The sequence below is a fragment of the Talpa europaea genome, assembly GCF_964194135.1.
Source record: "Talpa europaea genome assembly, chromosome: 12".
NCBI lineage: Eukaryota > Metazoa > Chordata > Mammalia > Eulipotyphla > Talpidae > Talpa > Talpa europaea.
The window spans coordinates 95,525,749-95,543,252 of NC_140079.1; the positions used below are offsets into that span (position 1 = coordinate 95,525,749).

Here is a 17,504-nt window from a genome sequence, read left to right on the forward strand (position 1 = left end):
CCCGACGACTGCCCGGTTGCTTTTCCTAACTCCCGAGGCCTCTTCAGAAATGACAACAGACACTCTTCAAATACTGTGCCCGCTTCACTGAAGAACTTATTGATGGGGGTATCTACAGTGTGCCCTGGGCACCAGTCAAGGAGCTGCTGGGCTGTGGAATGAACGGGCTCCAGCTGGCCTCGTCTCAGAGGGCCACACCTGCAGGCCGGGGTGATGCACGTCACAATCTGCCGTGATGGCATTTTCTGCACAGCCGAGCACCCTCCCCGGCTCCTTCATGCCCTATGGGTGCCCAAGGAGGCTCATCAAAACTCTAATGCTTGCTGTGTGCTTTTCAGAGGAGGCTGAACTCAGGAGCTGGTGGGATTGAATTTTTATTAAAAAAACACCCCCTCCCTCCCTCTCCTTCACCTGCTCTGTATCCTTCTGCTCACAGCAAACCAATAACCTGCATCAGAAAATTGCAAAAGCCTCAATTTTATGAAGTCATTTTTTTTTTTTTTCCGCTGGCGGCCAGTGCTCAACCGCTGTGCCACTAGGGGAGGCCCTGAAGTCATGTTTTAAGGCTGCTTTTCGGTGGCTTCTTCCCCAGGATGCCCGCACCCTGACTTTCCGGCAGAGCTAAAAGCCCAATCACACAGTTTTCTATGGTCTCCGCCTTTTGGAGCAGCTCTTAGAAGGACATTTATCGCTGGGTCACATCAACTTTCTGGGGAAAAAGAAGGAACTAGGATTTATTGAGTCCCTACTATGTACTGGAGACTGTTTTAGCCATTTCACACACATTATCTTATTGAAACCCTCTTAAAGATGACAAGGTGAAATCAACTTTTTGCATCTGACAAATGAACACTAAGGCCCAAAGATACTGAATAAACCGCCTGCTACATTCCCTTCCAGATCTGGGCCTGTCTACCTCCAGCTGAAGCCCCAATTCAAACCCCTAATGAAGAAAACTGTTTCATTTCAGCAAGAAGCAAAAATACCCACGTTTGGAGGCGTGCTGGCCTGTGGAAATTGGTGTCCCAGGACAAATTGAGTTTGCATCTGGTTCTTGGGAAAGGGTAGAACCAAACTTTCATTTACATAAGAATTACCCAGAAGATTCACAGAAAAAAAGAAGGAATAAAAAAGGCTGAGGCCCAGTACCCCTTAGGGCCCAGCAACCAGGAGCCGATGGGCTTGGAGTTTGTATTTGCAACAAGCATCTGCAGACATTCTGGATCAAGTTTCTGAGCCATGCTGTGAGGGCGAGGTCCTGGTCCTGGGTGTCAGGTGATTTTCCTGTAGGACCTCAGGCCACCTCATTTATCTGAGGGGACTCAGCGATTCTCTTGTGAATGCAGAAAGGTTGAGTGAAGTGAATTTACTTCCCTGAAGTGCATTTCATGCATTGTCTCCTAAAACTCCCCCCCCAACCTGTGGGCTAGGGGTACTCTCCTTGCCTCTACTTTGGAAAGGTAGGAACTAGGAGTGGGAGCGCCAAGCAGGGGAGGGACATGGCACCTGGTCTAGAGGGAGTGATGCAGCCACGGTGTGAACCTAGCCAGCTGGAGGCAGAACAAAAATTCAGTACAAAGGCTGCAGCCCCTTTTTCTCCCCATCTAGTCGCTGCAAAAACAGCCGTGCACATTCCAAAGCAAAGCACCCCGAACCCTATTAGCTCAACTTCCTCACACTGGGTGCCACTCGTAAAATTTCTCCTACCTTATTGTATCCACAGCTTGTTAAGGCCCATGGTCTTATTAAACAAAACCGGTCAGAATCCGTTCCAAACCCCATCTGGGAGCAAGTATTTCTATCTGCAGCTGTAAGACCCAGGACACGATTCTCTTCCGAATCTGCCCACACTCCCTTTCTTGAGTGGGTACTCTCACCTACAATGAAGTCTCATCTCTAATACACCTATGCTGACTCCTGCATCGAAATCAAGCACCTCTGGGGGCCCCCAGCACCCCTGGGCCCATCAATTCCCCTCAAGTTCAGGCCCCAGTGTAGCACCAGACTATGTAAGGGAGAGGCCAGATTCAAAGATTCCTTTGGCCAAATAGATTTCCAAAGACATGCTTCATCTTGAGCAGGAGCGCGTGCTGGGTGAGTTCGAGGTGGTGGCAGCTTCCAGCCTGGGCTGGACACAAGATTCAAGGACTTAAGAGCTGGGCCTGGGCAGCAGCGTGGCCACTAGAGGGCGACTTGCAGGGGTGCCCTCAGGTAGAGCTTGGAGTCCTGTTTGCTGAGTCCCATCTAGGCAGACACGCCTGGGCTCCTGGGTGAGAGCCAATGCAGGGGAAGCAGGGGGCTGGATCTCTCAGGGGCTTTGCATTTTCTCTAGCAAAGCCACCCCTGCCTTAGCCACCCCCTCTGCCTACTCTCCACCCATGTCCAAAGTAGGCTCCAGAAGCACTGAGGGGACTTCACATGAGATGGGAGGGTATTAGCAGCTTTTCTGAAGAGAAAAGAAATCAGGTGTTAAAAGTGGCTGGGGAGGGCCTCCCCGGTGGCACAGCGGTTGAGCCCTGGGCTGCAAAGCTGCCCGCAGCTTCTGCAGCGCCAGTTCGATCCCTGGACGCCGGCAAGGGTCCCACATGGTGCCCGCTGCTCCCCTCAGCAGTGCATTTCAGTCAGTCTGCCTGTTCTGCTCCCCACTCTGTCTCTGGTGAATTCTCTCACCCTCCCGTGCTTCTGACTGTACCCAGTACTTGTATGAATAAATAAATAAATAAATAAATAAATATTTAAAAAAAAAAAGTGGTTGGGAAACCACAGGTTACATGCAGTTTGAGTTTTCATTACTGTGAGATTTTTCGGAGCCATCCGTTTGCTCACCTGATAATAGCAGTAGTAATAATACCACGAACAGACTTCATACGTCTATTGCTTTCCATATGGCAGGTCTAGCGACAGCCATGGTTCCCCATCCCATCCTCACATCAGCCTCGGGGCAGGTGACAAGACTCCTAAACGATGAGGCCATGATTGCAAAGTGGGTGGGCCTCTGCCATCTCACCAGTTCCTTGAAGGTGGTGGGGCATGGAAGGCAGGGACTGTACAACCTCGTAACCCCACAACCAGGTCTCCTGCCTCATGGAGACACAGGTCTGGAGGCCGAGCAGAGAGAAGATGAGGGAAGATCAGTGCTCTTCCTGGGTCTGGCCCCTTGGGGACGCCCTTCCTCCCCTGCCGGGCAAGGCAGGTATCGTTGGCAGGACAGGTGAAGTTAGCCCCGCATCGGTAGAAAAAAACAACTTCCAACCCCTGGCTTGTGGCCCATCCTGAACTATTTTCTAACTGCCCAGATGACACAGCCCGGGAGGACAGGGCAGCCGACAGCCGCCGGCACCATCATGGGATCACGGTGGCCTCGCCTTTCACAGGGGAGGGAGAAAAAAGTTTATGCTCAAATTAGTAGGTCTGTCATGTTCCAAATTGTTTGCATTTCTAAAAATGGATGTTGACATGTGAACAGTTATTATCTAATGCAAGACCAAAAATCTGCCTCTCAAGAGAACAACTGGGTGAGCAGGGGGTTCTCAACAGCAGCTCTGGCCCTCCATTTGGGAATGCAATGCTCCCTGCCCCTCTCTCCCCAGCGTTTCTGAGCCCCAGTGACCCTCAGAAGGACAGCTGCAGAGCTAGACAAAGAGTCTGTTCTCAGCTCGTTTGCTCCCCCATAGTGGTTTTCAAAGAGGGGTGCCCAAGTCAGCAGCATCATCTTCTCCAGGGAAGCTACTAGCAACACAACCCCCTCGGCCCCGCTGGAAGCCCAGTAAGTCAGAAGGCCTGAGGTGAGGATCAGGACTCCAGGCTTGAGATTTCCCAAAGGGTCTCAATCTATGATGCACCCTTAGGTGTCTCAGCGTGAGACAAGGGTGGGCCCGCGGCTCCTCCCCACGCATGCACTCACCCTCAACCTTAATCTCTGAGTTACCCTTCACGACAAGAGCCCCCAGTGGGTGTCCCCAACTCCAGTCCACCCCCCCCAAATCCCCTCTCCACTTGAGCTGTGTTGGGAGAACGGGGAAAAGGCCAGACGGTCTCCTCCCCGAGCCCACAACGTCCTCCAGTTCAAGGTCACTGAAGGTTTCTACCCCACACCCTCAGGAAGCGCCATCTTTCCCACCACCAGCAAAGCCTAAGGAGTGAAGGAAGAAGAGAATGTGATTCTGGTGTGTTCTGGCAAGAGCTGTGGCATCACACGGCAAGGGAACCGGCCCGCACCAGAGTCAGACAGTCCCGGGGCAAACTGCGCTCTCCACCGCAGCCGGGTGGCTCGGGCCAAGCGGGACTTGTGCCCCCTCAGACGCCACCCACTCCCCTCCAGAGGCGCTGGCGATGTCTGTGCAGGCGGGTCACTGGAGAGTCAGCGATCAAGTGGTGTAAAGGGCCCAGTATTCTGGCTGGTGCAAGGGGGCGGGTGCTACATTGTTGTCAGCTCCTGGATGATCACCCAGTTCATGCAGACTCAGGTCAGCCCCCCATTAACTGGCTGCTCCCCATGCAGCCTTGGGAAAGTTGAAGACAGCGTTCGTTCTGCTTCCTGAAGAGCAAATCGTGCACAAGACCCGGGGCCCATACCACTACTGTTGATCTCTCCCTCTAAACTTGTGCTTGCCCTGCACTCATTCACCTTGCATTTGGCCACTTGCCTCTGTAGCTTTCTAAGAATAAACCACCTTTCCTAGATGTCTTACCTGTGGTGATTTCTGATAGTGACCTTTTCCTTCAGGCAATGAATCCTGGGAATCGAGAAGTAGCACATCCGTTGACAAGGACCCCCGAGCACAGACAGCCCCCCACACACATGCACCACAACACCTACACACCGGCACTTAGACGGACGGCAGGTCCACCCCACGTGGTCACACACAGACACCGGGACTCTCTGTGCGTCACTGATGAATGCCAAACCCAACAACACCTGGACAAGAGAGCTACAAAAAGCCGTACGGTACCTTTAGGTGACTTAAGTGTCGCCACTGCCCAGTCACCATCAGAACTTCCTAAAAAATAACAATCGAGAGATGCTGATGCATTTCCAAGCTTCCCGTGGTCACTGCGCCCTCACACCCAGGTGTGCCCCCGGGCCCCAGCTGCAGCCTCCAAGGGGGGCAGGTCTCAGGGGACCCGGGGAGCAGGGTGAGGGACCAGTTTTGCCAATGCATGGATATGAGCGCCTCTTTCTGCAAGGCTCTGGAGCAGTGTCAAGATATCAACACCCAACAGAAGGTTCCAAGAAGGTCTTGAAACTGACCATGGTGCTTTGGGTGATGTACGAGAAGCGGAGGCTCTTAGGTATGAATCTGGCTGTAGGTTTCGGTCCCTAAGAACAAACGGAGAATTTGAGTTATCAGAGGTCCCTTTGTGGACAGGAGATGAATTTGGACCCTGTAATAATGCTTTTCTCCTCCTGCGGAGGCGGGGGTGTTATTAGCTCCAAATTCAAGGTTGGAACAGCTTCTGTTGATGCAACTTCATTTTGGGGGTTTTGTTTTGGTTCTTTTTTGATGCCACTTTAAATGCCAGATGTCTGTGCTGGAAGCATGTTGCTGAATGAATGAATGACTTCCAGTTCCTCCACAGAGTCACTCTTCCCGAGGCTTGGAAGTTTCCCTAAAGGCTGTTATCTGAAAGTCCCCTAATGGCTGGAACTTTGGTTATAAATCCCTTTCTCCAGATTGCATTCTGTTTCAGAGGTGCTGAGGGAGCCCTGGGGAAATCTCACATTATTAGCAGGCCCCCTTGGCGACTCCTTCCCTAAAGTAAAGGATGCTGAGAATGATGACGCCTTGCCCATCCCCCTCCTGGAAAGGCCTTCTCCATAAGACAAGGTTTTTGCAAGGAGGGGCAAGCCCGTTCTTCTCCAGCCTGGTCAGCGGCCTCTGCACATTGGCTCCAGCTGCACCGTTCCACCTGCGCTCCTAGTTCCCTTTCTTTTCTTGGGAATCTACCTGGAAAGCCCAAGTCCTCAGCATTTCTGCACAATTTCCACAGAGATCCATCAGGCTGCCAGCTGAGAGGAGACGCAGGGACAGTCTGTGATCTGAGTGATTACAGAGCACAGATCCGGCCCCATTTAGACATTTCCGGTTGGCCTCCCAGACGTGCCAGAGGACACGCAAATTGCCACATCCCCGCTGCGGATATGAACTCTACAGCCTCATCACTCACAACAAGGGGAAACTGGGGTGACAGGAGAAGGGCGATGAAGTTAAAATTAAGTGGACCCGCCTGGGATGCTTCTCCCTCAGAGCCCTGTCATCGGAAACAGTGATGCAGCCCTAGGTTTGCCCACGCGGCTGGACCCCAGCCCGAAGGAGGCTCCGCATCAGGGACCCAGGGAAGCCATGTGACCTCCCCGTCAAGTCTGGCATGTCACCCTTGGTGTCCGCGACCAGGGCTTAGAGCTGGCTCGGAGCTGGTTCTGTTTTATAAATTCTTTGCGAATAAGGGCACTTAATAAGATGGCACAGGATGGGGCAGCTAGATAGTGAAGGTCCTACTGTGCGCTGGGTGGCCTTCCTAGACATGAGATATTTATTTGTTGTGCCAGAAATTAGATGTTTATTAAAAGGAGGTGGGTGGAAGGCATGGAGCATAGGGGACCCGGGGAACTTTCTGGATGATTTAGATTTATCTTGTCCTTACTGGCCTGTTGGTGTAGCTGAGCACCTGCCTCTTTCAATGATCACTACTGTAAAATGTCACCTGTGGATTTCACTAAATATAAATTGCACTTCAACTTTGGGGGGATTTTTACCTTCCAGCAAAAAAAAAAAAAAACAACTCATACCCTAGTAAGCGCCTCTTAAAAAAAATAAATAAATAAATAAAAAAGAGGGAGAGCAGATCTCCCCAGCCTTTAAAAAAAAAAAAAAATGATAGATATCTGATGCCAGAAATTGTTCTGCAGAAGACAGAATAGTTTCATGGAAAGAACATAGGATTCTGCATCAGACAATCCTGACTGTGACTCTTGGTTTTGTCACTGACAACAAATGTGATTTAGGAAAAATTATTTAACTACCGAACCTCAGTTTCCCCATCTGCAAGATGGTGGGACAAATAACCTCCCTTGGAGGTGCAGTGTTTGAGAATTCCATCATCTTCACTCCCTTTCTATCATAACTTTAAAAATTACGCGAGAAGACAGCAATCTGCAGCCAGGGGTTTTCACGGGTGATTCCCGCAGCGAGATTGGAAAAGGAAATTCTGCCACCTTGAAGTGTATTGTTGCTGTGGTTTTAAAAGGTGCTATTGGGAAATGTAGCGTGGTTCTAGCAAACCAATCCATCATCTGTCAAAGAGCAATAGGGAAAATAGTTTCTTACTAAAATTTTCAATTAAAAAGGGCGACACCACAGCATTTCATCAATAATGCTGCTGCATCCTGTCTCTCTCCCTCACTGAGAAGCCAGGTTGCACTGAAGCCTCTTAGAGGCACAAGGTCAGGAATCTTTGACAACCAAGGAATTCCACTCTTAGTTGCTTACAGGGCAGCTGGTCATGGAGCTGGTAGGAGAAAAATGCCCATTTTTTTGTTTGCAAAGCCCTTGGAGCTACATGAAAGAGTGACCTTTTTCCAGCCGTAGAGGTGGGAGTCATGTGAACCACTAGGCCACTCTCTGGGATAGTTTCACATCCTTGTTTGTAAACCTTGACCCCGGGAGGTGCTGTCAGGTGGTGACTCACACCGTGTCCTCCATCATACAGATGACTTGGGCCAAGGAAACTTGTGTTTAACTGATTTTTCAGGTTACATTTGGGTTCTGCCTATCACAAGACAAAATTCTAGACCTCAATCTTGGTGGAAAACACTTCTGAAAGGCCTAAAGCCACATTTCTGATTTAGTATGGAGATCCAGTGGGGCGAAACAAAAGTTCTTTTCAGGGGACAGGCATGGCCCTACCTCTGGGCCTGGATGTTCACAGGCTTTGGACAAGGAGTAAAGAGGTTTGGGCTGACTCTTTGCCAGTCCTCAGGGCAGCTTAGGAAAGCCATTTGTTGTTTACTTGCTGATTTGTTTTATCATATTCCCAAAGTGAGTTGACTTTCACACAAGCCTTTCCTATCAAACTGGAGTGAAGAATATGGATCCACTAGCCAACTCTTAATTTCCTTTGAAATGAATTCTTGACAATTGCACATTAATCAGATACTAGTGTCTCATGGAGAGCAAAGAAAATTAAGGCCAACAAATAATTCTGGTCTGGAGACTTTAAGACACTGCATTATTTAATGCAGGCTGACTGCATAGTGTGCTAAGCCAAATGCTTTCCATGTGTTGTACCACTGAATCTTCACAAAACCCATTAGGTGTGTATTATTCATCTCTCCATTTGACAGATGAGGAAACTGAGACTTGAGGAGACTAAGCAATTTCTGCAATAACTTGATAAGTAGCTGAGTTATTTCTTAAACTGAGTCCCTATCAACTGCAGGGGCCTTGTGTAGTCTGCAGTCTTGCTGATCATCTCATGATCCTGACTCAATAAGCACCTCCCACGTACCATTATTCACTGGCTTTACAGATATGTCCTGGGGAGCCTTCATCACATTCCCTACATGGTGCTAGGTTCTGGGGATACATTGATGAGCAGGACAGATCTGGTCCGTGCTTCATAGAGCCAACAATCAAGGGCACCAGATCAAGTGTTTGGAGAATGAATAGATGGCTGGATGAATGAATGAATGAATGAATGAATGAATGAATGAATGAATGACTTGAACAATGATGATTCATCTCCATCATTTCTCCTTGTACAGAGTTCAATCAGGCTTACCCTCTGACATCTCCCTAATGTGTGTACACATCATTTTACCAATAACTGGACAGTAACCTCTTGGGAACAGAGGTCATTCTGTGATTACATGTAATGTATGACCAGGCATTGTATCCCCAATTTCCTGAAAGGTAGAGAGAAGTTGCATCAGGCAACACCACACTGGTAAAGAAATTGGAGTCATGTAACAGGCTACATAATGCAGGATGCTGCTGAAGAGGAAGATCCTGGCCTTTTTATTGCTAGAATCATACAGCATCAGTTGTGAGGGGAAGGAGGACAAAGAGAAAATGGAAGGTGCGGCTAGAAAATGTGCTCTGTCATCTACAATATCAGGGGTCGTGAGTCTGCCCTCCAGGCACTTCTCATCTGCTTAATGACTCAGTATTGTGATGGAGATCAAGCCCTAGTTCCCCAGCCATGGTTTCAATTATCAACAAGGCTTTCCACTCATCAGCTTCTGGGGTCCCTTGTCATACATCAGTCCTCAGTCTCCCTGGGCTTTTCCCAGGCATACCTCGTGATGCGGAGCCTTCCCTGGATGATCCAGCTTTAAGCTCTTGGTTAACTTAAAAAGTACCTTGTAAGGTTTAGCTCCTATGACTGACTGCCCGGGCAGCTCTCCCCTTGTATAAGAAAGCAGAACTGCAGGTTACAAGATGGCGGCCGAACAGGCTGCTTAGGATTAACAGACCCACAGAAAATGAGTGTGACTTCAGTATCCAAACAAAAATAAAACAGCATAAAATAGAAAGGAAGGCAGATTTGGGACAAATTTATCTCAGCAACAACCCTCAGTTAACACCCTCTCCTCCCGGGGTTGGTGGTTAATGAAGGGGCCTATTCAATGGTCCCCATGTGTTGTAATAATGAGAATAAGTGGAATTGTTTAATTTTCTAATTTTAAAGTTAGAATGGAGTTTGGTGACCGTAGAGTCGCTCGTCCTCATTTTTCACATGAAGAAGCTGAGGTCACAGAGTTTCAGTGACCGGCTTCAAGCCACCTGACATTCTGGATATTAAAGCTGCCAAGAAAAATTTATTTTCCAGAGGTATTTTTAAACTTGGCAGTTAACCCTAAAGGCTGTGCAAACCTCCCCTTATTTACTGAACTGAAATTTTTAGAAAATGAGCCTGGTTATCAGATGTTGCAGAGCTGTCACGAGCAAACCACCCATCTCTCCAGGGGGGTAATGATTTCATTCATGAAACACATCTCATCACTCACACCCTGGTCACATTATGCCTTAATAAAGAACCCTCAAAAGAATATTTATTATTGGATTTGCATTTCATTTGTGCAGAAAGACTCTGGACTCTGGGTAACTAGTTGGGTCAGCAGTCAGTCAGTTCCTCATTGGACCTCTCCTCAGAAGGAATTCAAAAGATCATGGTGATGCAGGTAAAACACTTGGACTTCTACCCCAAAGGACTGAGAACAAGATGGGCACATCAATGTATCCAGAACTGGCGTGGGCTCCCCAAGGGAGATCCTTCAGGGCTTTCTAGCTGACATAGGGGTGCTTCAGTACAATTAAGCTATCCTGGGATTACTATCCAAGACAAGTTCATTCATTCATTCAGCAAATGTGGTGAATTCCTGTTGCGTGGGAAGAAAGGGTTACTCAATGAGTCTCAAATAAATTTTCAACTTGCAAATATTCCAGATGCACCACAGACTTTGCTCTGCACAGGATCCCCGCAAAAATCCTGCAGAGAATCAAGAAACATTGTTGGAATGCCCATCCATTATTTATGCAGGAAGTGACTTTGGATGTTGAAGGGGATGAAATGCTTGTCCTAAGTTGAAGAAGCGAGTTGTTTAGGGTACGGTGACCAGTTTAAAAAAAAAAAAAAAGATGTCTGGGCTGGTTTATTTTCATTGGCAAAAGAAGAATCAAATATAACAGCAGACACTCTTTAGCACCTACATGCAAGACTCGGAAAGGGAGCCAACCCACCAAGGAGAGTATGGAGGATTCCAGCTCTTTCTCTCCTAGCAACGGCCCTCATCCTTTTCTACTAATAGTTGAGTGTGTTGGAACATACTTAGGTGCATATATATATCATGCAATACGAATTCCTGCAATACGGAATGGAGGGAATCTGTGTTCATGGCGTGTAGGTGAGGTCGAGCTGGTGTCACAGGAAGCAGGTGGCATAGCTGACAGCTATGTGGAGTCTGCACAGCCTTGTCTCTGGTATTCAACACTTGACTCATGCTTCCCTCGCATGATTCTATTTGGAAGTCCTAGATGATTCGGGAACAGGAATTCCTCAAGATGGACTTCCAGGTCGAACATTTACTAAGCTCCCATTATGTGCCTGGACAATAACATGCTTGTTGGTGAAACAGAGTTTATGAATCTGGTCTTGTAGACCATGGTCACCACGAGCATCAGAGACGTGGTTCTGGTGTTTGTTCATAATGAATTAGGACATTTCACGCTGGAACCCAGCAGCAGGTGTCTCCCATCCCATCTCTAATGAGGACTTGGCAGTGGAGCTAGAAAGAGGTTGAGCAGCTGATTGTAATAGGAAGTGCATGATCTTGGGTGGCCTGCCTGGGCGAGGTTTTCCAGGAGCCAGAAATCTGTTGGAAGTGCTGCTCTGGGAAGACCCCCAATAAAACTGAATCCTTCCAATTGAACTGTTTCATTGTCCTGGGACTTCTGGCAGTCTATTCTGCAGGGGAGGAGAGTCAAAGACACTTAAAAGGAGACCTCCTGTGACTTCTGGCTTGAAGATCTTTCCTATGAGACAGGGAGGGAAACTCTCAGGATTCAGAGAGGGGGAGAGGACTCCCCTGCGTTAAGAATACACAGGCAAGCAGCAAGTGAGTAAGGGGCCCAGCCCCAGAGAAGGCACCTGAGAAGGGGTTTGGTTTCCTGGGTGATGGCTGATGCCATGATTTCCGTCAACATGAAGCTCTCAGCCCTGGGTCCACATTAGAATCATCCAGAGAGTTCCTTTCAAAATGCCCATGTCTGACCCCACCTTGAGCAGTTCAGTGAAAGCCTCTCGGGTGGGGCTGGGATGGGGACTCATCTACCTGCAGCCACAGCTGGGAACCACTCGATCAGGGACACCTGAGGACCCACTTCCCTGCAACAGATCTCTCCGCAGCACGTGGGCCAGGAGCCCGGGCCACTGTCAGAGTGAGTGTCATATGCTCTCAGCCTGGGGGTGAGACAGAGGGGGTGCACTGAAGGAGAACCCAGGCTGTGGGAGGAAGCGGCAGGAGCAGAGACTTGGGAGAGATAAAACAATCAGCTCTGGCCTCTGTCGCCACCAGCGGCTTGATGTGGGGCTAGCTTAATTGACCTCTTGGAGTCTCAGTCTCCTAATCTAAAAATTGGGATAATAATGGTGCCTTTTGTCTGGACTGCTGCGAGAAAAGTATATAAAGATGAATAACGCAGTGTCTCCCACGTGATAGGATTACGAGGTGTGTGGGCTGCCCTCCCCAGCAAATAGCTGCCTCTGCACAGCAGAGAAACTCCAGGCACCGGTGGACAGCCTGGAGGACAAGTGTACAGGCCTGGCCGGCCAGGTGCCTGGGCTCCATGTCTAGGTGCCTTGGGGGTTCACTAGGGCAGATGGTGATGATGAAGGGGTTGAGGTGCCAGAGGGTCCATGTGAGCACCCAGGTCCTCCTTCCCAGGACAAAGTCCCCAGATGTGTCCCTCACCCACCTACCCGGCCCTGCACAGCAGGGCTTGGTTTGGAGCAGCAAGAAAGTAACTGAAGGGCTCCAGATAGAAAGAACCTGCCTCCCAGATAGAAAGACCTGGAATCTGTATCTGTGTCTATATTACATCTATATTCATATTTATAGAGAGAGAGACAGAGAGGAGATAGCAGGAGAGAAAAGAGACCTGGATCTTGAGAGTAAGAGACGCAGAGAGAGAGAAAAGGAGGTGAAAAGAAAAGCAGCAACAAGGAGATCTGGAAGGAACAGAGAAGGAGAGAGGAAAGCGAACCAGGGCTTACCCACAGCCTTCAAGGAGGCGTACTTGTTCAGCTCTTTGCCCGGCGGCTGCTGCTCGTAGGGGTTGGAGATCTGCCCCAGGCTGGGGTAGGAATGCTGGTGGCCCATCTGCTGCAGCAGAGGGGAGGTGGGCACTGCGTTGTTCATCTGGGTGGCGTCTGGAAGTGAAGAAGCAGAGCGAGAAGGTCATAAACAGGGCAGGACCATCCTTCCGCCCTCCCCTCCATCACCGTGACATTGGAGACCAACTCAACCTTGTTTAGGGGTGCGAGAGCGAGAACAGCGGAGGATCTGCAGACACATCTGCAACAAGTGACCCCAACCACTCTCCTAGCAAAGCAGCTGAGGACAGGCAAAGGCTGTGCCCAGAACTTCTGCAACTCCTCCCTGTATTAAGCGTTGAGGCCCATAGTAGCGGTATTTTGTTATCAAAATTATATAAATATGTGATAGGTGATATGATATGGTATAAATAAAGATAATCGTCTTCAGTCATAGTCAAAGAAACGCAAGTCAGAACAACAACGAGAAAGCATTCCTTTGCCAAGACTTCGGCAAACATTAAAAAGGTGCAAGGACACCAACAATGGCCGATGTTGGGGAGGAAGAGTCAGAAACAGGAAGGGGGATATGCCATTTGTCGTATTCACAGAAAGGAACCTGGCGGTGCGTGTTGAAATTTGAAGTGCATGTATATGTTGACCAAATAATACCACTTCTAAGGCTTGAGCCTTTAGAAATATCAGCCTCAGAAGGTGAGGATATTTGTTCAGAGCTGTTCTTCGCACCATTGTTTGTAAAGTAGAAGGAGCACACACAGAAAACTCTCAACTCCTGTAAGTCTAGGGATTCTATAATGAATTACGTTGCATCCATATTATGTATTATTATGTACAGACGTGTGATAGACTATCATGCAGCTGTTAGAAAAGAAATAGGTCAAAATAAATTAACCCCTTACATCTTGAGCTGGATGGCTTCTTCTGGTGTGTATGGGGGAATTAGGAAGCAAATATCAAAGTAATGCATATATTATTTCAGAGAAGGAAGCGCAAGGGACTATGGTGGTGGACAGTGGGCAATTTGGGTGCCCTACAGAGGCGAAACCCGATGGCGAGAATCCTAATATCACCACAATGGAAAAAATAAATAAATTTAAAGAAATAAAAGATAACTGATGTGTATTTTTGCATGTGATCCCTTGCAAAGACAAAAAAAAATGTCAAGACTCACAAACGGAATATTGGGAATGGGGTTTGTGGGGAGAGAGGTCCAAGAAGGCTCCTCTGAGCGCAGGCTCTGTGAGCAGAGAGCTGGAGGTAGATGAGATGTCTGCGAGGTGGGATGGGAGGTAGAAAGACTGGGGAATGTGCTCTGTGCAGACAAACGGACCAGAAGGGAGGCTGCCCACAGGCTTAAGGACAAGGTCTGAGAGTTGGGTCAAGTGGGAAGAGATATTGCACCTGAGTTTCTAAGCACTTCAGGAGGAATTTCAAAGAGCCAGTTGCCTAAGTAGAGTGTCCCGGAATGACCAAGGGCAATCATAAGCTAATTAGCTCATGTTTTTATGCAGGTTTTTTTTCTGGAACTAGATCCCAAACATGAGCCTGTCTAGTTAAAGAGCCGACACTGCCTAAGCCCACTGCCCCATGTGAGCCCTTTCTCCCAACTCTTTGCTCCCTCCGTCCCAGATCCCACCCACCATACTCAAATCCTGTGTCCATCCCTGCCCAGAGAAATGGTAAAACTTCCTTAAAGAAGAAAAAGTGGGGCCTCCCTGGTGGCACAAGGGGTTAAGCACTGCACTATGAAGCAATCCACAGCCTCTGCAGCTCGAGTTCAATCCCCAGCCGGCCAGGGAGCTGCCCAAATGGCGCAGAAGACGTCTCCTGTCTCACCCGCTGCTCCCTTCAGCAGTGTATTTCAGTCAGTCTGCCTGTTCTGCTCCCCACTCTGTCTCTGGTGAATCCTCTCGCCTCCCACATCTCTGGCCTGTACCCCAGCTCTTGTATGCATAGATGAATAAATCTTTTAAAAAAGAAGAAGAAGAAAAAGCAGTAGAAATGTTCCTCACCCCTTGGGACAGCCTTTTATATTATTCAACAGAAGAGTTAATATTCCATTATGAAGTATTTACTTTCTGATGATTCCTCCCTTGTCCTCAGTTATGTCAAAGGCAGTGAGCAGTTACTTGATATAAATGGGCAGGACAGAGGTGGTCCCCCAAAGTGACCCCACACGAAAGAAGAGGCAAGGCTGCCTGGAAACCAGTCCCCACTGTCACATTCAGAACCCCAGGGCATCCTGAGCTGGCAGTTTTAGCCACTGTGGCTGGCTTCCGGGCATCAGATATTCAGAAACAGTGAAATCCAGTCTCGGCAACATCAACAATTATTAAACAGACACTTGTGAATGGGCTTCTTTCATGTTAGTTTCATTTTACTCAACAGAAAAATGGACTTCCTGGCCACCCAGTTAACCTAGAAGTTTCCCACAAACATACTCACTTAAGGAGAAACAAAGTGTAGTGTAGATTGGCATCCTAGAAAAACAGAACAATGGGTGAGTGAAGAGTAAAGGGTAAACATCAGACCTGGGTGCAAATCTGCTAATCCTTCTCTTGTTGGCTAATCCTTCTCTTGTTGAATGCAAAGGGACCTGTTCATCTATCTGTCTCCATATTTATGTGTCTATATACATATCTACATACTATACTTACATACAAGAACACGTATATATAGATGCAGTGTATGTGTGTATGCATGTGGATGCATTTGTATCTGTTTATGTTCTCACAAAAATACTTCTGTATATGCTTATATACATTTGCATGTGCATATATATATGCATTTACACATATAATTCCTTTTGCACCATCATGACCATAGAAGAATCAGCATAACCAACCACAATTTATTCTCAGCACAATGAGTTCTCGTCTAGAAACCTCTTGGCCCCAGATACCTCTTACCCACCTCCCCTCTTTTGAAAGGCACTTCCAACCCAATGCCCCCAGGAAACATCTCCTCCTCATTCCAGCTTTCTAGCCCATTCTGACCCAGAAACAACAAACACAGACTTGCTGTGCTGTGCTGGCATCTGTCAAGACCCAGGTCAGTGAACAAGACGTGGAAGACATGACAGACAGTGCTCTCCTTCCTAAGGCTCCTGTGTCTGACAGTGATTGCCAAAGGAAGCTAAGATACAATTACTTTAATTGGAAGCATCCGCAGACTCAGCCCAAGGTAACTGTCGTGTAAGTGCTGTTATTACATGGCACGCCTTAGTCACTAAACAGAGAGATGGAATGAACACAATTCAGATCGGGCCAGTTAAGGTTAAAAAACTCTGTTACAAACACTAGGTGATGCTCTGCGTGTCTCAGCACAGAAGGGACAAGCAGCAACATCAGGCCAGTTGAGCTCATTTAGAGGAAAGGCAACACCGTAAGTATGGGGAGGCATCTCCCGGGAAGGCTGGTGCCAGAAGTTGAAGGATGGTCAAACACTGTGCCCATCCCTTCCTCAGTGTGGGGTAAGTGGAATTGATGAGGCTTTTTATGCCACTAGCCCCTGTGGCTATCACCTGAGGCCTCGATTGTGTTGAAGCAGAAAGTGCTTGGGAGTGTGGGCGCAGGGCACGCGTGCCTGATTGTAGACACCTGGAGCATGGGGATGCACATGCGTAAGTTTGCACACCTGAGCCTATAGAGGCCAGGGATACAAGGGTGGCGTCACTCAGAGGCAGAGGACAGCTCTGAGAGGATGAGACTGCAGAAGAGGCAAGACCACCAAACAATGCCTGAGAGAGCCCAGAGAAGGAGCGTATAGATTCCTGGGGAGCTGGGAAGCTCGGGTGCCTTCCTGCCTCCCAGACCCTCCACTGCCTGGCCAGTGCCTGCCTCCTTGCATGTCAGCCTCCCGGTCTGGTGGGCCTGTGTACCTGGTTCCCTGAGAGAGCGTTTAAGCCTGAAAAATCCACCAAGGGCTCCAGGACTTTCCTTTCCTGTCTGCCCGAATCAAAAGGGAAGCTGTCCCTTGCCTGCTGGCACTAGACTTGGTCAAGACCTTTCCATGTACTATCTCCTCTCATCCCCACACCAACCCTAAGAAGTAGTGATAAAGGGACAATATATTTTAAAATAAATTTTGTCCTGTCTTTGATGTACTTCTAAGAATTGCATAACCCCAGACAGTTTCCCTTATTATTAACACCCTCTACTAGCATTCTACTTAGTTGCAGTGAATGAGCCAATATTCCTATTAACAAAAATCCCAGTATGTTCAGGTTTCCTTAGGTTTGTCCTCATGTCCTTTCCTATTCCAGAATCTCATCCAGGAACATTAAATTTAGGTCTCGTGCTTGCTGAGGCTCCTCTTGGCTGGGACGGTTTCTTGGCTTTCCTTATTTTGGGTGATTTGACAGTTTTGAGCAGGACTGGTGAGACATCATGTAGAACGGCCCGTGACTGGGATGTGGCTGAGGGTGTCAATTTATTACCCATCTGCTCTCTGGCCTCTCCCACTTGATTCACCCTTCCCAGCCCCCTCACATATCTGAGTGACTTTGGTGAGCCTGACACAGTGCCTGGTGGACTAGAGGAGCTCACACAATTTTCCATGCTTTCCCCCATATTTTTGCTTGATCCTGAGGCCATATTGATCTGCTCAGGGTCATTCTTCACCCCACTCTTTCCAACACTATCTGTGGAGCCACACTGTAGCCTCACAGT

The 17,504-nt window shown here is 48.4% G+C and overlaps 1 protein-coding gene across 2 annotated transcripts in view; it reads right to left on the bottom strand.

Moving 5' to 3' along the window:
• Positions 1-17,504, bottom strand: part of SHISA9 (shisa family member 9) — a gene marked incomplete at its 3' end in the record, with an annotated part of 242,818 nt that overhangs the window by 11,617 nt on the left and 213,697 nt on the right. Inside the window, exons 3-4 of one of the 2 annotated variants that reach the window (XM_084250908.1) lie at positions 12,775-12,930; positions 4,953-5,000 (exon numbers count right to left, since the gene is read on the bottom strand). In XM_084250908.1, the coding sequence (XP_084107034.1) occupies positions 4,953-5,000; positions 12,775-12,930 (204 nt within the window). The remainder of the gene's footprint in view (positions 1-4,952; positions 5,001-12,774; positions 12,931-17,504) is intronic. The other variant, XM_084250909.1, reaches the window with a different exon arrangement.